This window comes from Teleopsis dalmanni, chromosome 2 (assembly GCF_002237135.1).
Source record: "Teleopsis dalmanni isolate 2A chromosome 2, ASM223713v2, whole genome shotgun sequence".
NCBI lineage: Eukaryota > Metazoa > Arthropoda > Insecta > Diptera > Diopsidae > Teleopsis > Teleopsis dalmanni.
In genome coordinates, this window is record NC_051847.1 from 36,093,806 (window position 1) to 36,120,950 (window position 27,145).

Here is a 27,145-nt window from a genome sequence, read left to right on the forward strand (position 1 = left end):
ACGATAATTGAGTCTATGGTTACACTTCATGACAACACAAAATATCAATTTCAACAAAAAATTAAAACTTAAATACATTAATTTAAAATTATTTGATATATATTTTACAATATAAATATAAATTAAACACCAAAAATATTGTTATGTATAATAGTAATTTGAGGAATGAGAGAATTTCAAACGGCGGAAATAAGGACGTGTCCGAGTTAGGTTAAGTTGCGTTCTAAATGAGGGAAATTTTAAGTTGTGCCGATAATATAGTGATGTGTCGATAAGTGTTGGTAAATGGCTATATGTGTGCAGTACAAAATATCTCCCATTGGTTTTAGCATCAACTTAGCCTAACTCGCACACATTCAAAATACTACTATTACTGTCTGACGTCAGTAGTAAAACAAATTTTTTTATAGCTCCATCAATATAATTGAAATCATTTTCAATCTTTAATTGTAAAATTTTTGTAGTATAAATAACAAAACTTTCTGAAGCATCGAATAATAAACAAAATTCATTTTATAGACTTCATTTAGAGGTTAATTTTTTAAATTTTTAAGATATTAGTTTTGAAATATTTTAATTTCATGTAAAATTTAATTTTTAAAGTCAATTATGATGAAAAAAAGCAGTTATACACGTATCTACAAATTTAAGGAAGATATTGAAAGACCACTGATGATATATATTTTGGTTATACTCGAAAGTGCTGTATGGTCAGCTAAGAAATTTAATTAGTTAAGATAAGGTTTTTGTTGTAATTCACTAGGAACCCTTCTTAATTTAATTTACCTGTTAATAAAAATATTTGCTCTATTTGAACGTAAGGTATGAAGCGTTTTTTTCTTAAATAGAAAGTTTCCTCTCCTGTATATTATTTTAATACCATAAACATGGCAACATCGCATTTTGTATTTTGCTTACACAACAGCTGATTGCTACAATTTGCAAAGTCGAAGCAAAACAGCGCGCATTTTAAATCTGTAAATTTTATATTAACAAAATATGAAGTAGTTCTTTAATATTATTTATAAATTTTACATAAAACAATACAATGAGTGATGATAATATCAATAGCGACATGGAGGATGAATGGAATGATTTGGATTTAGAAGATCCAGAATTACAACGCTTGCTTGATGAGCCTATAAAAGCCCGCGATACTTCGAACCTGCGTACGAATGAACAACATGCCGGCTTTGATGATAAAGTTGGTGGAAATTGGATATATCCCACTAATTTAGCACATCGCACTTATCAGTATAGCATTGTCCAGTCTGCACTATATAAAAATTGTTTAGTGGTGTTGCCCACAGGTTTGGGTAAAACATTTATTGCAGCAGTGGTCATGTACAATATCTACCGCTGGTATCCAATGGGTAAAGTTATTTTTATGGCACCAACACGCCCACTTGTGGCACAACAAATCGAAGCGTGCAAACGTATAATGCCATTCCCCAAGCAAGACACAGTCGAATTGACGGGAAAATTGCCAAAACCGCGACGTGCAGAATTGTGGCGTACAAAACGTGTATTCTTTGCCACGCCACATGTTGTACAGTCTGATATATTTACTGAAGGCAATTCCAGTGAATTTCCTTTCGAACAAATTAAATTAGTTGTGATCGATGAGGCACATAAGGCTAAAGGACGCTATGCATATACCGAAGTAGTCAGAGCGATTTCGGAGAGAAATCGTTATTTTCGTGTGCTGGCATTATCAGCAACACCAGGACGCACTATAGATGATGTAGCTGAAGTGGTGCGAAATTTATATATTTCTAATTTGGAAGTACGTTGGGAAAATTCCATTGATGTTATGCCATATGTACATCAGCGAAGCCTGAAAACTATCGCAGTGCCGATGAGTGATGAAATCAAACAAGTGCGTGAGGAACTTATTGAGATGATTGATCCTTTCGAAAGGCAATTAATCGATGCGGGCGTAATTAATGGTTCATGCACTAATATTAATCGTTTTTTTTTAATTATGGCACAAAAAAATTTTCAAAGTCGTTCACAACATGAACGGCATCCGCAACAGGCGGCTATATCGACTAATTTCTCAATATGCATTAGTTTATATCATGCACTGGAATTACTAGAACGACATGGCTTACGTGTATTTTTAAATCATTTCGATTGTGATGACGAGGGGCGCTCTAAGTTTGTCGTTTCAATGGTACCACGTTTGCAAAATTTAATAGAACGACTACGTACGGAACTTGGGCCAAATCCTTTTGATGTTTCCACAAGTGCAATGACAAATGGCCAAATAGCCGAAATGCCAAAAAATTTGGATTTTGGACATCCAAAGTTTGAACATGCGCGTGAAGCTTTATTGAAACATTTTGAGGTAGGTTTATTTGATATAAAGATTTATTTGGTTTTGCTTTAAAAATAGTTTTTATAGGAGCAACCAGATTCCCGTGCCATAGTATTCTGCGAATACCGTGAATCAGTGATGTTGATATATCGTTTATTGCTACAGAACGTACCGTTACTGAAACCTCGCTGCTTTGTAGGTGTGTAAAAAATATATTCATAATTATTAACTTATCTAATTGTTATTAAATTATTTGGTTTCTTTTTGTAGGTCAAGGTGGCACTGGTTCAATACGCGCTCTAACACAAAAACAACAAATACAGATAATGAACGATTTTCGTTCAGGAAAAAGTAATATACTAATAGCGACTTCAATCGGGGAAGAAGGTATTGATGTGGGTGAAGTAGAATTGATTATTTGTTTTGATATATGTACTTCGAATCCAACACGTTTTGTGCAGCGCATAGGACGCACAGGTCGTAAAAAAAATGGAAAAGTCTTATTGTTAGTAACTGAAGGACGAGAGCAACAAGTCTTAAAGGATGTATTAGCGAACAGAGACACAACAAATAAGAAACTACTTAACTCCACAATAGTCAAAGGTGCATTATATAAACATGCACCAAGATTAGTGCCTACAGAAATAAATCCACAATGTCAAAAAACTTTTATAGAACCGCTGAAGGAAGATGATTTGGACTTAAAAAGTAGTACATCGAAAAAGAAACCTCAAGAAACAAAATCAAAGAAAGGAATAAGTAAAAAAGAAACAAAAAAAACAATAGTAAAAGAAAAAAACAAAAAAATACCAGATAGTCAAGATCTACGTAATTTTTTTAGTAAAGCGGTTGAACCAATAGAAGAAGAACCAAAACCAAGTCGAAAACCTGTAAAAGAAAGTCAACAACAACAACAACAACAACAAAATTGTATGCAGAAAACATTAGACAATTTATATAAAGAAATAGATGATCTTGTATCACGTATAGATTGTGATGCCATCCTTCAAGGACAGTTGCCAGAACAGAAAGAAATAGAAAATTTTTTTAAAATAATGGAAAGCGCCGAAGCGCTCATACCGAAATCAGAACGTCCAAAAGATTTACTGACAAATTTGAAGTCTACGAAATATATGAAAGAATCAAAAATACTTGCGCTGCAGACTGAACCTGAATTTGTTAAAAACGTTATGGATAAAATAGATATTGTTATGGCGTTGAATCAAGAAGATGGCATGTCTAAAGAAGAAAAAGATATAAGAGATTCATATGATATATTAATATCCTTGTTTGAGAATCGAGAAGGAATACAAAAGTTTTTAGAAGATAATATGGTGGAGAAAAGAGAATCAGAAGAAGAGGATGCAGATAAAGATGAAAACGAAAATGAAAATGACGAAAATATATGTGATTGTGAAATGTTTAAAGAAGAGAATGAAAAACTTATGGCAGCATTAATAGAGGAACTTGATCTACCGCCTGACTATAAAACCAATCGTGAGTTTTGGAAAAAGCATGCTGAAGAAGCTAAAGATTTTGAGAAAATGTTAGATGAAAAACTTGCAGCTTTACTACAAGTCACTTCGTTGGACGAAATCAAAGAAGAAGATGATTTTGATACATTGACTGATTCTAAATATTGTAGTCAATGGGGTGAAAGTACGCAAGAACAGTCTAAACGGCCTGGATCAAGTATAATTGAGAAAACTAAACAAAAATCAGCTATTGATTCAGAGTTAGTAGATAAAATTTTAAATAGTTTAACAGAAAATGTTGAAGTTGAAAAAGACTCAGATGAAGATGTGATTTATGTGCCACCAGATAAAAGTGTATTCAATTTGAGCGCAACTAGTAATCAGTCGAACAAAAGTTTTACAAAACCCTCATGTTCAAAAGATTCAAAAAAATTGTTCAATTCCGGTACACCACTGTCGAAACAAATGAACTTAGCACCACTTTTCAATAAAGAGAGTACACCGAAATTTCAGAAATCCTTAGGTAAAACAAGCAAATTGGGAAATAAATCTGTAGATCCGTTCTCTGAGACGGCACATTCATTTGTTACTGTCAGTTCATTGATTGAGCAACAAAATAGTGGTAGTGTGAATCGAAATTTTAAACTATCTCCAATATTGGAAAATAAAGTTTCTAGTAAAAATAATTCATTGAAAGCATCAACTCCGGTCCATACCGCAATGTCAACAAAAACCTCTAAAGTGTCACCAATATTTTGTGATGAAAGTTCTTTGGTAGATTTAAACATACATGAAAAATCGAAAGAAACTTCAAAACCTGATTCCCAACTTATGTTAGACCTGAAAAAGGAATGTGAAGCTTCTAAAAAATCCTGTGACGATTCGCAAAAAGTAGAAAAATTAACCAGCGAAGGAGATCAACTTGATTTAACAATTAAAAATGAATTACTAACCCAAAGGACTAAAGAAAACGCTACGGATGAGAGACCTACATATGATCTTGATGTCGTTTGTTCAAAATTAACAGAACTTTTTAATACAAGTGCATTAGATAATAATAAGCCTTCTTCGTCTCAAAAGCAGGCTAGTAAAACTGATACCACCACTCCTGATGAAAATTTATTACATTTCTCTGATGGTTTTGATTTAATTTCATTCCTAAATGACACAAAACCACCGCAAGTACAACAAATTAATAAGGAATTATATGCTTCATCATTACCGCCTACTATAAAATTTGAACTTTCACCGGATTTAGACGATAAAATTACACCTAGAAATGATTTAAGGATAAGTACATCAAAGTCTAAACCACATATAAAAGACACAAATACCAAATTATTACCATCAGTTGAAAACAAAAGCTCACCACAAAATAAGCCTTCGATTTCACCATATGGTGAAAAAAGTTCTCTAAACACGACACAAGAGTGCAAAATAGAGACAAAAGCTGAAGCAGATTTAAATAAAAAGTCATTTTTTGAGGATGTGTATGTGGATTTCAATGATTTTTTAGAACCATTTCCTGAAGAAGTACTACAATCTGAGAATACTGTTCAAATACCTACGTCACAAACGTCAAACTCTAGTTTAAAAGAGAATGTGAATGAGCAAATATTCATACAATCGCATGAAAGAAAAATTCTTTCCAGTGATAAAACTTCAACTGTACAACATACCTTAAATAAGATATGTGAAAATCAAAAATCCAATTTACCTAATAAAAAAACTATACTTGGTCAGCAAATGTCATCTCCATTGCCAAAAACGCCTCCAAGGCAAAACAAAATAAATTCACCTTCAATGGCTTCACCACAACAACAAAAAATTTTAAATACACACAAAGTAGAGATATCGCCCACAGTTTTTGATAGATATATGAGTAATAGATCAAAAAAATCTTCACGTAAACCGAATTTAGCCAAGTTGAGTACTACGGTTAGTACAGCTGCGCCTGTAGTCGGAAATGATGAATCCGCAATAATCCCTCAGCGCAAAAGTTCAAAACGTAAAATTTTTGATTCAAGTGAATCAGATGAAGATGATAAGATATCCTTCAATAAAATATCTGATAAAGATATAGAAACTGATTGTGAAGAAATCGCTGCTACGCAACAGGTGAGAGAGATGAGAGATATGTTAAAAAAGATAAAAATTTATATTTTAATTATTTTTTAGGTCCATAGAAAGAAAAGATTGCAATATCGTAGCAAACGTTTTAAACATTGTTCCTTTATTGATAATGAGGCAGCTGTTAGTGGTTCGGATCAAAGCGATGATGTAGAGGAAGATACACTTGGCCAAATCGAATCCTTTTTGGGATCCAGTGATGAAGAAGGTAGTCATATTGTTCCTGGCACTCAAATGCAGGCTGTTTATCTTCAATCTGTAAAGTAAGTACATTAGTTAGAAGGTTTAATATACATTCTGTCATTAGCCAACTTTTAGCAAGATCAGGCGAAAACATATAGGATAACATTTTTTAAACATAAAGGATATATTTTTGAACAGGTTAATTGAACAATGTTAAATAATACTCAACTTCTTTTTATTAATTTCAAAAAAAATATATTTTATTGTCATTGATATTTCGACTATAGTCTATAGTCATCTTCAGGGTACGCTGAATATAGGTATGTAATGGCCGATTATATTCGTTATATATATCATATAGTTTACTACGCTGTTATTTATTATACGACAGTATGATGGATTAGTCGACTTTAAATGAAGTTTCTTTTGTTATTGTAAACAATGTACAACTTTAAAGACCGGCATTTTGAAAATCAAGTACATAGAGTGTTGAAAAGGATTGCTCAGAATATCACAATTTATTAAGATTTATTGTCAATACATAAAACTCGAATACTGCACATTTAATTATAAAGTAATATATATAATTGTATTTTTCTGTTTTATAGAAGTCCTGTTATTAATCGTGGTGGCTTCAAATTGCCAGCTCAACGTGTTTTCAATGATGAATCTCATATATTCTCTCAAGCTGTACCCGAAGAACCTTCGCATTATGAAAAAGACTCATTTGTGGTTGATGAAGAAGAAGCTGACAATAATAAAGATACCTCACTTTGTCCATTAGAACGTGCTGAAAAAATATTAAAACAGCGTCGTCGGGACAGGCATAAATTTCCGCAAGTAGCTGAAGTTCAAAGACGCAGAAAAAAAATTATTGTCATTGATGATAGTTCCGACGATGATTAGGCTTTGAATGAATATTTATTAATATATATATAAGTTTATTTATATATTATTATTATATTATAAAATTATTATTAAATTATTATGTTATTATTGTGTACATAAAATATTAAAAAGTGTTCTCGGTTATTGAAGATATTTTCGAACTCAACACTCTAAACAAGAATGTTTTAAAATAAATTTATTTTTATATAAAATGTTTTATTTTATTTTTATTATACATATGTTTTTATTAAATGATATATTATTTTTATTATATTATGTTTTTTTTTAAATAACATATTATTCTTACTATATAATAATATACTTTTATTATATATTATTTTTTTTTATTATTTTATTTTCATTATAATATTATAAAAAGCAAATAAAAAATTTGCATTGTTATATATATATTAATTTTTTGTAAGTACATAATATATTGCATGATACATTGCATCATATTGTGTATATAGATACTATGTGAAGTGAAAGTATTTCAAATTAATTTTTATATAAGTTTATAATGCATCATACTTATATACATATATTTATTATAAATAGTTTATAAATAATTACAAGAATTGCAGTATTGAAAAGAACAAAGAATAAAATTAAAACAATAATGAACACCTAAAAAGATTTTTTGTAGAAAATATTGAACTTACCAAAAAGTGCTAGAAAAAAGCAATAAAATACTGTAAATATCACTTTATTTTATTGTTGTGCACAATATCCTTTATAAATACATGAGCTATGTCAGTTTTGTTGAATGGTATAACGATATAGTATACAAGTTGTTAATATAATATCGATTTAAGATTACTTATCTGTTTCATCTATTCTCCAGTATGTTTAAAGTTAACTTCGAAGTTTTGTGCTGAGTGACAGTATAACAGAGGGATGAACCCATGAGGTATAGTGCTAGACTATATAAATAAATTTTAACCTATAACACTATTTATTGTGGTGTTATACTATATAAATAAAAAATATTTATATATTCTAGCACTACACTTATAATAAGACTATCTATTATAACTAAATAATATAAATGTTTCCTCAAAGAAATTTATTTAACTTTATAGACACATAATGTGCATTTAAACATCACAAACATACAAAATACATACATACAAAAATACATACAAAATCTTTATCTAGATCTTATAAAATCCTCTTTAACTAAAAGAACTCTCAAAAGTTGAAATGAAAAGTATTCTTCTCTCTCTAAGGTTTCCAAATAGCATTAACTTTTGTCGAACTAAAATAGGATTTTTTAAGAGGTAGCGGAATAGATCTTAGATATAGCCTATGAATCTCGTGAAACCAAAAGAATTCTGCAAAGTTGAAATAAAAAATATATTCCAAGAATTGTAAATATATTCTTTATCTAATTTAAGTATGTAATGTTGCTTTAGGAGTATTAGAGCAGATCTTATTCATTAGGATATTTTAAGATAAATAGGAAATTGGTTATAGTTTATTATATATTTAATCTTTATCTGATTTGAATAAGATATGTTGCTTTAGTGGTAGTATAATAAATTTTATAAGATGCTATGTACCACTATTCAGTCCATATGAATAGTATAAGTATTTTAAAAGTAAGTTAGGAACAATACAGGAAAGGTTATTCTGGAGGTTCTACATACATGAAGTATTAAAAAAGTAGCATAATATATATTTGAAGCTAGGGTAAATTGTGGTAAAAAATTTATATAGTTGATCTATGGATAGATTATATAAACAGGATATATACTTTTCTATAAAATATACTTTGGTTTATTGTATATAAAAAATGAACTTAACATATAGCTTAATAAATAATAAATCTTATAAGAATATACATATATATATCCTCACTATATTTCTTGCTTAAACTAAATAGCTTCTGGTTGGTAGATTATAATCACTTGAGCTGGGTTTAAACGTTGTATTATGACGTTGCTTGTATAGATCACGTGGTTGTATATACACCTCTTTGAAATCTTCTGTTAATATTTGACTGGGTCTTGCAGCCAATATACGTGGTGTACTCATATCAAATTCTGGTTCATAAACATTTTCAACTAAACCTTGTCGAGATTTTGTACGTGTACGCATCTCCAGAAAACTATCAACTTCAACGCTCTTTCTAGTAATTTTTGTACAATTTAATATAATACATAATAAAACACAGAACTCGATTACTGCTATAATTAGACTGGCTCCTAAAAATACTACATATTGCTCTCTATACCAGTTGTCCAAATAGTTAAGACAGGTATCAGTGTAACGAAAGCGTTCATATTCTGATTTTTGCAACATTTGGCATTGTGTTTCATTTGCTGGTTTCGGATCCAAATATGAAAGTTTATCAGCCGAATTTTGTAGTACACAACATGTTAAAGGTACGGCCCAATCACGTTGACCATAACCCTGTAATCTCCACATGGATGTATCATAATTTATTTCACTGTTCATGCCACAACAACCGAAACGTGTTTGTGCTAAATCCATAGCAATTGTAAATTGCTCTTTACCAGGCACACCATAATTGCCTTGTAATGCTTTTACCATTTTTGATTCATCCAAACTAATTCCAAGACAATGTGGCCAGAGGGTGATGGCTAAGCAAGCAACCGATTCAGCAAGTAGAAGAACTACTACGGCAAGAAAATATAAACTCAAACAGCAATAAGTGTTCAAGCAAGAGGCCCAAAAACCCATTATGGCAGCGAGTACAGCTATTAGACCTGCTACAGCTAGACCTATTGAGATATAGTAGAATAATGGTTGTGGCAAATTGTTGAGTTGATCACTCGTGGCAGCTAATAAACGAGAAAGCAATATTCGTTTTGTATCCGTGAACAAATAAAATCCCGATATAATCAATAATGTTCCACATGTCTGTAAGTAGTAGAAAAATAAGTTAAAACTCATCTATTTATATAATTTAAATATTTTTTAGTTAAAATTAATTATATATATATTAACATATTACATATAAACATAAAATAATAGAAAAATTTTAAGTGTGCCGTATTAATCAACCGATAGGCCCGGAGCAAAGGAAAATGTTTGTCTTCAAAAACATCGATGGAGGTAAAAGCAAAGTAGAAAAATGGATTATAGATTATACATTCTTGAAATTGTTTATAGGTAGAACAATATTGTATTGTTCTATTTTTTTTCATAGTCTATATGTCATTAATAAAACTCAAACAAGTGTAGCTTATGATCTGTTTACTTATCAGTTCTATCAAACATACATAAGATCGATTCTATACATTGATAAAGTATTAGTATATATGATAAGGTATATAATAAAGTATATAGTATATATGATCTGTTTACTTATCAGTTCCATTGAACATAAGATCGCTTCTATGCATTGATAAAGTATAGGATCAGTAAAATGGTTTTATTTCTATTAATGATCAAGGCTTCACAGTCCTCAAGGAGTCAAAGTTTTTAATTTTGTTATATTAGTTATATTATTTTAACATTATTTTTAACTTCATATGAAGTATTTTTTATCTTTTTTTTTGTTATTTAATAATACGTCATTATTATAACTGTGGGAATTATGTTTATGTTTTTCCTTTTCCAGCCATTTGAAATATATAAATTTATTTCGATAAGACGATCATTGCAAAAATTTCAAATTATGTTAAATAATTAAAATAAATAGTACAGACCTTCAATTGCCGTATCATATCACCATTTTTTTAAGTAATTAACAAACACTGAAAGCAATTTAATATTTAATTAAGACTTTTTTGAACCCATTTTTAAAAGAGTCATACGTATTATATTTCCAATTAATATTAAATAATGAATAGTTGACGAATATACTACACTGTATGATTCGAGTTACGTTAAATATACTATAATAGTTTTTTATTTTATGTTAAAAATTAATAAAAAAATATTAACAATAGAAATGGTAAAGTTTAGGTACTGAGAGATTTTCTGCTTAACATATAGATTACTTTCTACTGAAGTCAAGGGCTATAAAAATTCTCTATCGCCGACGACTTCTTTTATCAGTAAAACAAGATACGTTGAAGGTCTTATCATGTATCACATCCTCAATTTATTCGAATACTGAAGTCAAGGGCTATAAAAATTCTCTATCGCCGACGACTACTTTTATCAGTAAAACAAGATACGTTGAAGGTCTTACATCATATCCTCAATTTGTTGGAATAGGTCTCTTCTGGCCGCAGTACCGGCTGTTGGGCAATTTTCACGTATACTCTTTATTATTATTATTAGGCACGGTTGTAAGGCAACCGTCTCATAAGGTCTTATAAGGTTTGCAATTAAAACCAATTGATTAACAAGATGTGGTTGAGCAGGTAAGTAAAAAGTTCTAAAACTATTACAACGACATTTAGTCATCTCTAAGTCCAAAAATTTTTTGTAATCAGGAAAACTATTACCTAACAAAGAAAAAAACACGATTACTATTTCTGGGGTGCCCCTATCAGAACAACGATTTCAAGTAACGATTTCTATTCTGAACAAATTTCTCTAATACACTAAATATTGATATAGTTTTGTTCTCAAGATATCGAGATTAAAAATTTGTACACCTTTTATATTGATAATATAAATAAAAATTATATAAACCCACCTAACAACAACTGATACAATGTATGATATTTTCAATAGGACAGCAGCGATTTTTCTTTTCCTCACAAGAAATCTAAAGAGATACGAAATAAACACTAAATCCACTCCGGTCAGATAAAAAGTCTGAGAGTCTGACAATCTGTCATATGGCAAAGTGGAAAAAGTTAGACAAAGAATAGAAATTGCCTATTAGATTACTTACTTATTACTTAGATCCGTTGTCAAATTGAGGCGCTTCAAAATCTGACAAAATATCTTATACCAAAGTGAAAAAAGTAAGAAGAAGAATATTATATAAAGTATTAAAAAGTGCTATCGGTTATTGATAAAAGCAAAGGCAAATACAAAATTAACACTCTTGTCATATATATATTTATTTTTTGTAAGTCCATATATATTGCATTAAATTGCGTATATAGATATTATGTGAAGTAAAAGAAAGTGAATAAACTTCAATTGAATTTTTATATAAGTTTATAATGCATCATACTTATACACATATATTTATTATAAATACAAAAATTGCATTATTGAAAAAAGCACAGAATAAAATTAAAACAATAATAAACATTTTCTGTACAAAATCCCCCATAAATCATTTTTCCGCTCCATGATAATTTTAAGTTATACTACGGAGTTTAAGTTTTATGCCTTAGTCGAATTTAGCGAAAAATAGTTTATCGGAGTATGAAGATCACAGTACAAAATTAACATTAAAAATATTGAACTTACCAAAAAGTGCTGTACAAAAGCAATAAAATACTGTATATATCATTTTATTTTATTAATGTGCACAATAACTTATATAAACACATAACATGTTATAATATTAAAATGTATAACGATATAGTATACAAGCTGTTAATATAATATCGAATTAAGATTACTTATCAGTATCTTCAGTTTTCAGTTTTCTTGTCAGTTTCTAATGAGTTATTAAAATTCTATATATACATTACTTAAAGCTAAACTTGAAGAAATATGTAGGATTATATATGATTCGTTTTAAATAAAATTAATTAATTAGCCTATTCCATATTAATACAGACATAGGGAGTTTAAGAAAACCCGACTTATAAACTCTTTAACATCCCTAAAACGTGTTATCGGATTTGTTTGTGTTGTACTCATACATCTCTAGTTCATTGAAAAATCTTTTGTATTGAATCGGTATACGATAGATACAATATCAATATCAAAGATATAAGCTGTTTGAGCAATATAAATATCACAAAACAGTACTCGCAGTATGATGAAGACGTGAGATGATTGATAGCAAACATATGTAGGAAGAAAGGAGAAATATAATTGGAGGAACTTGGGTAAATTGAGACTACCCTATTTCTACGTGAAGAAATCTAGACAATTTGATGGACGGAACTGCTTACATTTATGTGTGCTGAGGGACAGTAGAACAAAGAGGCGATGTCAAAGAGTTCTGGAGTTGGTGCACAACTTAGTCTACATAGTTATAAATAATATAAAGATTATCTCAAAGAATTTCTTAATCTTTAAAGACATATAATCTGGCATTTTAACATCACAAGAAAATATCTTAGTAATTTTAGATTAGATTACTTATTATTTAGATCTTTAATCTTTAAAGACATATAATCTGGCATATTAACATCACAAGGAAATATCTTAGTAATTTTAGATTACTTATTATTTAGATCCATTGTCAAATCGAAGAATCTGACAAAATGTCATATTGAAGGGTGGAAAAAGTTGGAAGAAGAATAGGCAACTTTACCTCGCTAATTACCTGTTCGATCTTTATGGACTCAAATTGTTTTTGATCACTGTCTTAATTTAAACTAAGATAAGGTCAAGGGGGTTTGATTGTAAATTGTGTACAGTTGAAGTGACTTTGTAATGGTTCAATTGGTCTAAATGGTGTCAAATTTCTTCAGATCGTTGTGTTAACCAAAACCAAAATAGAATGTCGGTGCTTTTGTTATATATTGTGTAAATTTGTAGCGGCTTCACATTAGTTCAATCTGTTTAAATGGAGTCAAATTTTTGAGATTGTTATCTTAATCTTAACCAAAATCGGGTGTAACTGATTTTATTATATATTTTGTAAATTAGGAGTAAAATTTCTTAAGGTCGCTGTATTTACCTAAACCATAAAAATAATAATGACCCATGAGAACTTAATAAAGTCTAATTTTTTAGGTTTGCCGTCCATAAATATAATTAAAATAGGGTATTGGATGTTGTATTACACACTTTTTATAATGTATGGAATTGTGTTAAAGTCTATATTTGGAAGCAACACTAGGGTATTGGTCTTCATGATCATAAAACCGCCACAAAATATAAACTATTTGAATATTTTATTTAGTATGTAACACTTTTCTTCAAGAAGTTATTAAACTCTTTATAACCAATTTGCAATAATAACAACTTCCTTTAACAGTAAATAGAATTTCATAATTGTTTCCATTAAAATCAAATTTATAACTGCAATAACTCAACTTTATTATCGAATAATCGGTTTACTGAACATGACCGAGTGTTAATTACAGAGTATCAGCGACGCAATAGAAAAACTGAAACCCAAAGTGCACTCATTAAAGGTAACAATCCAACCCACAACAGTAATACCAACCAAAATAGCAAGACCAACCGACTGTATTATATGAGGAAGAATTCAAAATGGTGAAGTGAATAGCTTTGAACTGTGCGGAGTGAAATGAAGGCAACCAACCATAACAAATGCCAAAATATAACAACAAATAAATATTTATAACAAATTCGTTGTTGTTGTTGTAGTTGTTGTTGTTTAGTGTAAGTGAAGTAAAATGAATGGTTCGAGATCCCGCATATTATTAACAATTAAGGTTTCACTTTTTTTGTATCAGAAACTTACCAGAAATAAAAAATTACAACAATTTAAAAGGAATTTATGCTTCAGGCAGAAAGCCATTTTATCCGCATAGAATAGCACCTATGAAGCCGCTGAAGTTGACAAAAGAATCTCTGCTGAGACGGCAAAGAAGAATTACAGCTTCGAAGAGTTTTAAAACATAAGAACCGCACGATCAGCACAAACGCAGATAAATCTTCCATAAATTTTAAAAATAATCACACATCACGGTTCTACATTTTAATCCAGAATTTATTAATTATTTATACCAATTATTTTTTTTTTTTTTGTTGTGTGGCTTCTCACTCTTTCCTCGATTTGCAAATGCTTAAGTACGCGCTGACCAAACCGATCGATCTTCACCAAAGCGTCACGTACCAGTTGAAAAGAACAACTGAAGAGTCTATTTTGTGTTGGCGCAAGCAAAAGTGGCAAGACCAATGCCACAAATTAACAACAACAACAATTACAGTATAAACGATAACAACAACAATAACAACAAATGAGTAAACAAACAGTTTTAAAGCAATACAAGCCATACATCGCACATCATGAATGGGAAACACATGGAGAGAGAGAGAAAACCCAAGAGAGATAGAGAGAGAGAAGGAGCTTATAAAAAGCATTGGGTGTTGGTGCTCTTTGAACATAATTGAAGAGCTGTGGATTAGCACAGACAACTGTGATATTGAACTGTTGAAAGAAGAATATAAATTTATGCATTCTGCATTGTAGGGGAGTGTGAAGAACGTGCTTTAGAACCGTTTGTTCCGTCTTATCGGTCAATGGTTCCAGTTAATCAAATCAAAACAAAAATTTTGGAAATGTTTTGTTTACATTTTAAAATGAGATATGAAATTGTTTTTAAACATAATTTTAATTGTGATTCAGTAGCGGATTTGCGCTATGTAGCACCATAGGTGTCTACATACAAGTGTTCAATCCATTAAAAAAAATATGAAATATAAAATAAAAATATATATATAATATATATTTTATAATTGCAACTATTGTATATTTAATGCGTGAGATTCATTAAAGAACTAATACAGAAACTTTTAGGATGGGGCAATAGAAAAAATTATTTTGTCACTATTCGAATCCAACCAGATAAAAAATTAATTTAGCAGTTTTGGTACAGAGATTCAACAAAGCTTATAAGATTTGACAATTAAATCGTGTGATTTATCAGAGTTAGTTGGAGAGGTGAAAATAATCTCCAGCTTTACTAGCCCGAGGTCTATGTGAACCTAACGATTTTCTTTGTTAGTTATTTCTTTGTCATGATAATAATTATAATTAAGGACAAAAAATATTTGTGCCAATATTCTAATATATCAAGATAAAGAATTAACTTAACGTTTAGGCATAGTCAGTTTGGATAAGTTAGAAGATTAAACATTTAAACCATATGGTTTATTAAAATAGATTGACGAGGTGAAAATTACTACACTTTGTTGTTAAAGATATTATTGTTAAAGTATTATATATAATAATAATAATAATAATTCAGGATAAAAAGTGTTTGTCTCACCATCGGAATCTATCCAGACAAAGAATTTACTAAGCCGTTTAGACACAGTGATTATATAGACGTTATAGGGTTTGAAACTTAAACCATGTGGTTTATTAGAATTAGTTGAGGAGGTAAAACAGTGTTATTACAACATCCCTCAGGTTTATGTCAATCTAAGGATTTTCTTTGTTAGAGATTGTCATGATAATAATTAAAGTTTAGGAGAATTGTAAATAAATCCATTGTTTAAAAATATTTAGATTTAAAAATTAATAGGTGTCTATAAAAATGTTAAGGGTTCATCTACAGATACTTATTTGTACAATATAATGTTATTCAGAAAAATTTTTTACATCTATCTATCTATCTTTTTACCATAACCAGTATTTCTTAAAAAATATTTTGTTGGGGCCTCTAACAAAAGAAAAAGGGATTAGAAGGACTTATTTCGAGTTGTGAATTAGTCATTACATTGAGCTATTTACAGACATTTAATAAATGTTCGTTGGTTGCCCTATTAGTAGAGTGCAGAAGAGGGAAATTCGCTTTCTACATTTTTCGAGACGAAAAATACGGTAGAAGAGATATGACATCTCAGATATCGGAATAGGGGATTCTGATACTACATCAAATATATTCATGCAAAAAATAATGTTATAGAGATATGAGTTCATTAAGTAGTGCTATAAATAAGATATAATAATGTAATATTTATTATCAGATTTATGCTTTCAGTTGTTATAAGTAAAATGAATTTTTTCCAAAGAGCACGAATTTTTCCCAAATTAGGTGGTTGCTGTGAGAAGTTCATATATTTAATATTTTTTAGTTCAATATTTCCTAATAACACATTTTGATTGGCATATTTAACGTGGTATTGAACTTGTGTTTCAAACAATTCTTACCATAACTCAGAGGTATGTGGGTTTATCTACAAGCTAAATATACATCTTATTAATTTGGAGACCAGCTATTAGACCTTAATAATACTTAAATTAATAAATTGCTGATAATTTAGTATAATGGTAGAAAAAATTAGATGGTTCAATACTAGTTCATGCGAAATACAGTAAAAAATACAGTAAAAACTGAACTTGTTTGAATAAAATGCTGTTTTAATGCACTCTAGCGGTGGGTTGTATCACTTTGTTCTGCGAACAATATACGAGTATGTTATATATAGTTGCTACCAGAATCTAGAAAATGAAACTATCATGTAAAGTTTAATATAAATATTTGTGATTATATTATAAAATTTATAGAAAATAATAAGTAGAAATAGTCTATGCTATTCTGTGCAATATTTTAAGGAAAGATCGAAAGATCAATATAATTCCATTAAAAGTTTCGACTAAAGTGAGGTCTAAAAAATGGAATATGATGGCATAAAACAGTTGTTAATGTGAACCTTAGTATATAAAAATGATTTTATTAATATGAAATTTATAATAAATTTTAATATATAATATATATTATAATATTTATATAGCAAGAAAGATTGTATTTGTCATGTATCGCTTTTCTATAATACTCCTTAGAATGGTTTTCAATTTGTATAAAAAAGAACGATTTCATTGGATTAACATATTCTATTTAAAATCTTGTTAGTTTCTATGCAGGTTGGCATCAGTCTTCATTACGGTTCAAGTACTTTCGTTTTGCTCTAGATTTTATGATTCATATGCTTTTGTACTTGTAATGCCCCCAAACAATGACATCACAAATACAACAAATATAACAATAACAAAAGCTACTACAACAACAATATTAATAATATATGCATGCTACACTTAAACAGTGGCAGCAGTGATCATTGGGGTCAAACCATTTTAATTAGAGAAAAGTGAAGTTCCTCTCCCACTCATGTCCAAAATTTTTATTTAATGATTTACATAAACACAGCAAGCCGACGTTTATGGGTTCCTAAGTGCAGCCAGTATGCGGCCACACTGCACGTTTCTCTCGGTTTTCTAGCAGTGAATGGATGTGCGGTACAATTATTTGTGGCATCATTACTTGACAATGCTTTAAGGTTAGTTTAACAGATTCCTATATAATAAAATATATATAGTATAATAAATCATTAACATAAATTAACTGCAAATCATTATATTAAATTTGTTAAATTATCGTATACACTCTTGATTAAATTGTAAGACAAATCGTCCTTTAAGATGTATGTAGAGAATCGTATTGAAATCTATTAACTTCATACTTATCAGGTATATGCAAGGCATTTGGACTATTAAAAATTAGGCAAATAAAGGATTAAATGCTTTAATTTTGGATATATAAAAAACTATTAAGAATTTCAGGAGCTACTTGTAGGGCCAATATCTCTGTATTGAGAATCTAAACCAAATTCATAAATATATAAAGAATCTCCGCTAGTCCGAATGGTAATTGCGATTTATCATCTATACTTTATTGCGGTTTTTAAAAGTCCTAAGGCATTTATTATAACGTTTCTTCTAACATACATAATAAATAATAATAATAATAAATGCTGAACTTTTTATGTACTATCTTGAACTTAGTCAAAATATCATGTTCGGTATTCGTATTTTCACGTAAACTGGAAAAATGTAGTAAATGCAAAATATATATTATGTGGTTCATAGTTCAAATTGACCACTGATTCACTAATCTGGATTAGATAGTCTAGTAAAATTATTTATAAATATCATTAAATCTATGATATATATGCACTTTGCTATTTACTTATATAGTTAATCATTTATCAAGTGAATGTGTTTTTTAATTTATGCATTAATTTAATGACCAGTGGATTATTATACAGTTTTTAATCAGTTCGTCTTGTTAAAATGAACACATAAACACATATAAGAATTATTCTGGATTTTTAAATCACTCCCGTAATCCAAAGAACTCAGTAATCTTGATTAAACTCAAAATTTAATGGATCTGGATTAGTATCGTTGCATTGTAATAGCGAAACGATCTACTGATTCTAGACAGCACAATAAGTAGCAATAGTAATCGTTAGTTAGGTAATGCTTAGTTAATGAAAAAATCTGTTACGAATCTGAAACAAGGGATATAATATACAAAGCTCCAGATCAAAAAAAATTCCACTCTGCAATAATTATATATTGCTGTCACGTTCAATCAAATCCAATAGACTGAAAAAAGAAGATCTAACCAGTGTTGACTTAGGTGACTTACTTGACAGAACTTGACTTATGTAGTAGATATCATTCTAGTTACCATTTAAAAAACATTGAAAGATTTTTTGTAGGGATCAAAAAATGAAAGTTGACCGACACTTTCTCAACTTAAAAGTTTATTTTAAATTTAAATTTTATTGCTTATTTATTCAGGTAATTGAAGTTGCATATTAAGATAAACTTTTGCATTTGTTGAGATTAGCCATATGTGGGTGAATGTGGTTTCATGTTTTCATTCTATTCATGAGAGTAGGAACCATTTGCAGAACTCGAACACTTATTCAATTATTAGTTTTATCAGTAAGTGATTTCGTTGCATTATTGATTACAAAATAAAGTTTTTATAAAAATAGAAAATTTGTTAGGTTCTCTAGTTTCGATATACCCCTTTTTGCTGTAATGCTAATGTAACTACTTATTCTATATTTTATTTACAAATTGTTAAATACGTTATTTTAAAATTAGAAATACACATATTTATTATTTATACATAGTACCATAACCAATTTTCTGTGTTAACCCTGCAAAATTCCTTTGTTGGGTCAATCACTTTGTTTGATTTGTCTACCAAATCAAAGTGTCGTAGAGCTTTATGAAAAGATTTAACAATAAAAGGATGAGACTTCTTCTACAATTAAAGTGAGAGAACCTCAGAGTACCAATCGAAGTCATAACATGGTATAACACAGGTGTTTTGTTTCAAGAGTGTGAACAGCACTTAATTTTCTTCATGAATTTAAAAATATTAAGTAGATAGAGAGGACTAATACATTATTTATGCTTAGGATCCTATATCCCCATACTCTCAATCTACTTCTCGCAAATATTAGGTGATTACAGACGTCAAGTATTGTTTTCTAACCCGTTGACACAATCTTCCACCCTATATACTCCATGCCGAAGAACTTCCTACTGAGTTTCAAGCTTTATTCCACAGGCCTTTCTAAATCCTTCTTCTCTACTTTGACTTCTCTACTTTACAATCGCGGACATCGTAACCCTCTTCATTGAGTATGCCGTTAGTAGTTCCTTTCCCTAGGTAATGTTACTAGGGAGACTCGCTACCGTTACGATCTAACACCAATACTTTAATGCGGTTTTTAAAAAACACGAAGACATTTATTATAATATTTATTCTAACATACATAATAAATAGTAGACTTTTTATATTCTCTCTTGATCGTAAATAAAATGTACTTTATTTGCAATATATCTCTCCTTTCATAAAATGCTATAATATTTCTATTAGATTTTTTATATTATATTTTATTATTATATATTTTAAAAACCCATGTTATTAACGGATGTCTATTGATTATTTTAATAAGTGACACTGTCTAATTCATAACTATTTTTTCTGTAAATCAGTTATCTACAGCGGTCGCTGAAATATAAAGTATTTGAAATTATTAATATATCCCTGATTATTATCACTATTCTTGATAAGACCAAAATTGCATATACAAGAGGTAGCTTGACCTTAATATATTTCGGTTAAAAATTAGGTATTTCTTTTAATTTTTTGAAACCCTTAAAGAGAGTTTTCGAATACCCTTTGTATGATAAAAGAGCATAGAGCGAAATATTACTATATTATTGATGAAGGCATTCAATGAAAAAATGGAAACTAATTTCCATATATACTTCTATTCAACATCTATAATAACACTTATGGTGTCCTCCGCCAGTTTAAATGTGTTCCGTGACAAATAAAATATACTTATATAAATTAATTCAAATATAATTTATAAGCAAATAACTATATAACACTGCATATGAAAATAATAAAACTTCGTAAACAATTTTAATACATATAAAATGATTTATTTCTTATTAATATAATGGATTTATTTTTGAAAAATTTTTTCTATTTTACTAGGTTTTAGCAATTCTGTATACAAAATGGCATATATAAATTTGTTGTTTTTCTCTTGTTAACAATTTACAAATTAAATTTTTTAAAAATTATATTATTTTAAATTTTAAAATTTACAATTTCTTAACTTTGCATTGCAAAATAAAATAAGAACAAATAACCAAATTATTAACTTATGGCCACTTGACACTACGAATTCTACTCAAAAATCCAATGATGTTTCCAAATTAGTACTTGTATTAGATCCACAGCTTATAGTCCGTGTAACATCCATAGGTGAATCCTGGTTATTGTCATCAAGTTCTAGAGAAAAATTAAAATATATTTAATGAGTGTTATAACCAATAAATATATTTTATATTATTATATAAATATTGTATATATGTAGAGCTTGTTCCCTACATATTAATAATCATCTCATTATTGTTTACTTAACACTTTCATTTTTTAACAGTAGTGGAAGTAGGGAAAGAGATGTAGTGCAGGAATAGTGAAAGAGATGCATACGAGTAGGGAAAAAGATGAGTAGGTAATAATCACCTCAATATTGCTTAATTAACAATCTCATACAATCTCATCTTAGGTATGCTCACAGCGTTCATATTTGACTATTAATGAGTTTAATAACGTCTTTTAGATTAAGATTATAGTCTCCATTCGGTTTAATACAAGCGGCATGGACGTGATAGATCTATTTACTAAATAATTCATTTTAGTTTAGGTTTAGGTGGACTAAGAATTCTATCTATATTTTCACATGCAATATTAAATCTATTGTGCTTTCTCTGAAAGCACAATAACTTTTAAGTTAATCAAGGCAATATGAAACTATTAATAAACATAACTGTCTCTTGGTGCCAGATTGTAGACTTTATGGACAATATGCGGGTTTTAATAAACCTAAAAATATCTCTCAGTTCAAAGAGGTCTAAGTTAACGTACCACATTTGGTTTAATGCACATGTGAGACCTACTTTCTAAATGATTAATTTTAGTTCAGATCTATTTATACTAAAAATACATGTTGACATATATTTACACGAAATGTTAAATCTATTGTGCTGTCATGGAAAAGTCTTTTGTAAGTTAACCCGGACAATATAAAGCTTTTAATAAACCTAAAAAATTTATTGGTTTAAGGTAAGGGACTTAATACTGCTTGACGAAATTCGTATCGACGTGGTTCTTTTTAGTGTTTAAGATAAGACAATTTTGTTATTCTTAAAGGGAGTTTCCTGTTTTAACTTAGATAATATGAGGTCTTCAATAAAACATACATAATCCATACAATCTATGTCAAGATTCCAGAGTTTATTCGGTTAAATAATAGTTATATAGCGATACTACCTCTACACATCTCTATACCAGCTATGCTGGTACTAAAGACTAGAGTTATTAACCTGAATTTAGATCTATCTGTCAATGTTTTCACACACAATATTAAAAAACTTTCAGTTTCTAAATTAATGATTTAAATGATATATAAAGAATAAATCAATATCACACAAATATGTATGTTGCGTATTATTTCTACTAATAATGAGACTACATAAAATAAATTTATGTGTTTACCTGGTGGTAAATGGAATTTTTCTATAACAAACTTCTTCCTTCTCAATTTAAATGCCAGATCCGTAGTTTCCGGCATATATGCACTTAAGGCATTTATGGCAGAAATCTTCCTTAGATGTATAAGACCATGATATTCCTGAAAAGCAGGATTTGTTTCACGTTCGGAACCAGCAAAAGATTCCAACTCAATTGAGTAATCAACTAAATTACGTATTTTTGATACCAGATTTTCATCCTATAAAATCAACACAGAAATTCAATATAAAATTGTGATTCCATTAATTAATTAACTTACATATTTTGCGATAAGATGCATAGGCATTGTGATGAAACAAACCGAGACAACATTACGCACTGCTGCACGTAGAGCAGTTAAAAATTTCAATATGTCTTTACCGAAATTTTCATCATACCACATTGGTGAGCCGAGTGAAGTGATGCAAACACGACATAAATTTTTATGTATAAAATTTGATTTAAATCTGGTCTCCGACAGCAATTCCTGTATATCATTGTAAATACGTAAATATTTTTCATTAGAAAATATTTTGGATTTTTGTGCTTCATCTTCAGTTGTGGTGGTTGGTAAAGGTGGTGGCGGTGATGGTGAAGGTAATGTAGCATCATTAGTTGGTGTTGTATTTGAATCATTTAACTTTTGTTCCTCCTTCTTTTCAGTACTACTAGACGAATTATCACCTATGTTTGGCTGTGGTGTATCATTCACAACTGCTAATGGGTCATCTTTACGCACATTACAATTATCACCAGCACCATTTTCATTCCAATCCTCTTCACCATCCTCATCGTCTTCATCATTTAAAGCTTTACGTTTTGTGCCATTCCAGATGGTGGTATCTGCATAACGTAATACTAATGGATTGAATTGTTCCATTAAATTAAAATGATGTCCAATTTTTGCAGTTGCCTGCTCTGAATTGACAATTGGCAAATCATTATAACGCCAAGCAATGCGTAAACCATTTTTATCAGTTTCACCATTTTGTTTATCGTCTGCCAACTCTTTTTCAATTTCTTCTTCATTTAAAGGTTTTGGCAGTTTGCTGAGCAATTCAACAGGATCATCATCCAGGCTACCCAGAAAAAGGCAATGAAAAGAGGCAACGCCTTCTGCTAAGAAGTATTTTGCCAACACTTTTGAGTGTGTAACATATTTATCCTCCTCTGCAAGTAATTATAGCAAAAATTAATTAGTTAACATTTTGTGTATGTTAATAACATACCTATCAAGCATATGGAACCAATTGGTAGACCACCACCTGAAAGAGATATATGTAATTAATTTTAATGGATTTTAATCTATTTATTTTTGTTTATAAATAAAAATTGTTGACATATTTTCTTTGCCAATAATTTACCTAAAATCACATCCAATGAAGGATTCCCACTTGATGTGATTACTTGTCCTGTTTGTGGACTGGTACGCGTGCCAGGTGTGACTTGCTTCTGAAAGTGACGTTTCCGAAAATTTGACATTTTTTTTTTAGTTTAAGCTCTGCGTTTGAATTCCTCGAAGTGTCTTGCAATTACTTCCTCCTCTTTTTTTGTTATTAAATATGTCACTTAACTTTAGCCTTTAAGACAACACAATTTTTTACGGCAGAGTGTTTTACGCTATCGAAGTTGGCGGAATTTGGTTAATAAAAGGAAATCATAAAATCAGCTGATAACATCGTTTGCCCTTTGCCGCTGCTTTTATGAACCGTTTCTTCTTTTTATTTATCTTACGAATTTCATAAAATACTTCACAATATGTTTGTTGCTATATTTTAAAAAATCAAAATAAATTGTATTTTTTATTTTTTTTAATTTTATTTCTAACAAAAATAATAATCGTACTGTATTGAGGGAAGCGTGTTCGTCGAGCGGTGTTGCCACACTGAAAAGTTGGCGCTGTCAAATTACTACGCATTCTGAATTAAAAACTTTTCAGAGAAGAAAATTAATTTTTTATTTCATAATTGATATGTCACATATTCATATTTTATGTAAATATATTGATTGTTATAAAAAAAATGTTTTTCTTTATATTAAAGTCGGTATAATACAAAATTCTGAAAGATCTAAAATTATTTACACACCTTTTATCACGTCGAATAATTTTTTTTTATTCTAGTTTAATTTTATTATTTAAGGTATTAAAACAATAAATAAAGCATATCATAAAGCAATTAGTTATTAGATAACTAACAAGCAATTTAAATTTAGAATAAGTGAAGGTGAAAAAAGAATAGGACTTGTGAGTGCGCGATTTCGCTCTGGTTAAAGTGTTTACATTGATCAGTAACTAATGGCGTTTTGGTTTGTTAAATCTGGGGTAACTTTTTTTTATCGAGATTCACTTTTAGTGCAATTTTCATATTTGTTTGATAACTTAAACAGAGTTAGAGATTAATGTATAACACTCGAGATTTGATTATAACACTCTAGATATTTTGCCAGAGTAGCAAGATTACCCTGATATTAGCAGCTGTTTCATATGATTTGACAAATAAAAAAAAATAACTCTGTATAACACTAGAGATTCACGTAAAACACTCTAAATATTTTGCGAGAGTAGCAAGATTACCTTTTAATTAACAGCTGTTCTATATGACTTGACATATTAAAATTGTGTGCAGTGACATCACATTTCAATTAGTTTATTCATATCACAGCTGTCATTTTCAAAAATTTAATAAAATCAAAATAATAGCACATTTGGCGAATTTACAGATGAAGATATAATTTTTAACGTAATACAATTTCTAATCACGGAGACTATTACTATATTTTAAATAATTTTTTAGGTATTTATTTTCGTTATTTTGTAATTTATTTTTCATAATAAGATTGCTGTAGTCTAAACACATAATTTAATGATAATTAAATATAAAATCTGTTGTTTACTGCAACGAATTATTACTATATTGATAAAAAAGTTATTATCTTTATAAAAATAATACAACTGAGTTTTATATTATACTAAATGCCATATATTATAATAGAATTTATTATGTTATGATTAATTTTACATCATTTCATATGAATTCTAATACTGGTTTTATTATAATTGAAATACAGAGTTGTTTCACAATTTTATGTGGAACGCATTGATATGCCACGAGGTGTATAATTGAAAGAACCCAACTGGTTTGTGTATAAAATAAATTAGCTTGCATGTAGAATGAATTGGTTTGTGTACAAAATGCAGTTATTGCACTACTGTTGTTTTTAATTTGTAATAAAGATTTTTGAATTATTGGAAAAAGTGTTTTATTGAATTTAATTAATCGAATAAAACAACGTGAATTATTTTTTTAAAAATACTTCTAAAAATAAAGTATGTTGGTTTGCTTAAGAGACATACTTAAATGTAAATAACTGCCTACTGCCTCTAGCGGCGTGTAGCGAAGCCTCTGTATATTGGCATTATAGTAGTTTTTAATAAATAATTGAAGCGTACACCGTGTTGGAAATTTCTGTAGAGTTATTATTAGATAATGAGGAATGCGTTACTACTTTAGGTGATGTAGAGTGGTGTACTTATTTGTGGTGTAAATGGTTCTTGTATTGGATTAGCAATAGTGAGATTTAGTTTGTTGGCTTCAATTTGATACTTGGTTAAGGCTTTTAAAATGAAGTAATGGATCAGAGACGATATTTGATGTATGATTAACACATTTTAATTATTTTATTTAATTAAAATTAAATTAATGTTATTAATTTAATAGATTATGTATATTGTATACATGATATTATATTGTATGTATAAATGTAAAATATTGTGATATAATATAACATGATATGTTACTCTAATAATTCAATCAGTGAGGAAAGATATGTCTTGTAAAATCCACTGAAGGTGAAATATGTTTTCGTTTTTGAGATATAGACAATTAAGTAGATATAACTGTACCAAACAACCGAACAGAAGATATATCTTCCATAAAATAACGATAGTGACTTCAGACTGATGACTTAGATTATTTTATTATGTTTTAATTTAAGGTGGAAAGTCACAAGTTGTTAAAATAATAATCACCTTTGCCTCTCAGACCTTTGCTACATAGGTGTAATTTACCATTATTAAAATGAATAAAAAATATTTCAAATTCGAGGAAAGTTATACGTGGGCTATAAACACTATGAACTTGGAATCAAAGGCCCGTTGTTTAAGCTGTATATCAAGGTCTTCATATCAAATTTTATTCCATTAAAAAAATGGACTCGAGTTCGATTCCTGGTACTTGCAGTCTCAAAAAATAATTATTTACGAATATTTAAATATAAGAATTATTTCCAAGACCACTGATGATGGGTATTTCGCAATACTCGAAACAGCTGTATGGTCAGCCAAAAATTCAATTAATTAAAATAATATAAAAAATAAAATTTTTGTTGTTGTAGTTCACTACTGTTCGAAAAACCTTTTTATTAAAAAAATAAACACTTTTAAATCGATGAAAAATTATATGCGGGATATGAACGGTATAAACTTTAAATCA

General features: G+C 29.2%; 3 protein-coding genes across 3 annotated transcripts; 1 reads left to right on the top strand and 2 right to left on the bottom strand.

Moving 5' to 3' along the window:
- The first annotated feature begins 932 nt into the window (after positions 1 to 932).
- On the top strand, positions 933 to 7,017 carry LOC119679507 (Fanconi anemia group M protein). The gene is made up of 5 exons (XM_038091900.1): positions 933 to 2,350; positions 2,408 to 2,519; positions 2,591 to 5,913; positions 5,974 to 6,188; positions 6,717 to 7,017. Exons 1-5 carry the CDS (start codon positions 1,049 to 1,051, stop codon positions 7,012 to 7,014), a joined length of 5,250 nt encoding a protein of 1,749 aa, XP_037947828.1. The 5' UTR covers positions 933 to 1,048; the 3' UTR covers positions 7,015 to 7,017.
- A 1,748-nt stretch (positions 7,018 to 8,765) lies between these two features.
- On the bottom strand, positions 8,766 to 14,881 carry LOC119681603 (tetraspanin-8-like). The gene is made up of 2 exons (XM_038094845.1): positions 14,489 to 14,881; positions 8,766 to 9,882 (listed from the first exon to the last, which is right to left on the bottom strand). The coding sequence occupies exons 1-2, from the start codon at positions 14,543 to 14,545 to the stop codon at positions 8,869 to 8,871; spliced, it is 1,071 nt and encodes a 356-aa protein (XP_037950773.1). The 5' UTR covers positions 14,546 to 14,881; the 3' UTR covers positions 8,766 to 8,868.
- A 6,292-nt stretch (positions 14,882 to 21,173) lies between these two features.
- LOC119680735 (putative elongator complex protein 4) lies at positions 21,174 to 24,597 on the bottom strand. Its single transcript, XM_038093691.1, has 6 exons — positions 24,498 to 24,597; positions 24,017 to 24,420; positions 23,882 to 23,917; positions 22,933 to 23,822; positions 22,638 to 22,872; positions 21,174 to 21,368 (listed from the first exon to the last, which is right to left on the bottom strand). Exons 2-6 carry the CDS (start codon positions 24,132 to 24,134, stop codon positions 21,268 to 21,270), a joined length of 1,380 nt encoding a protein of 459 aa, XP_037949619.1. The 5' UTR covers positions 24,135 to 24,420; positions 24,498 to 24,597; the 3' UTR covers positions 21,174 to 21,267.
- Positions 24,598 to 27,145: the final 2,548 nt, after the last annotated feature.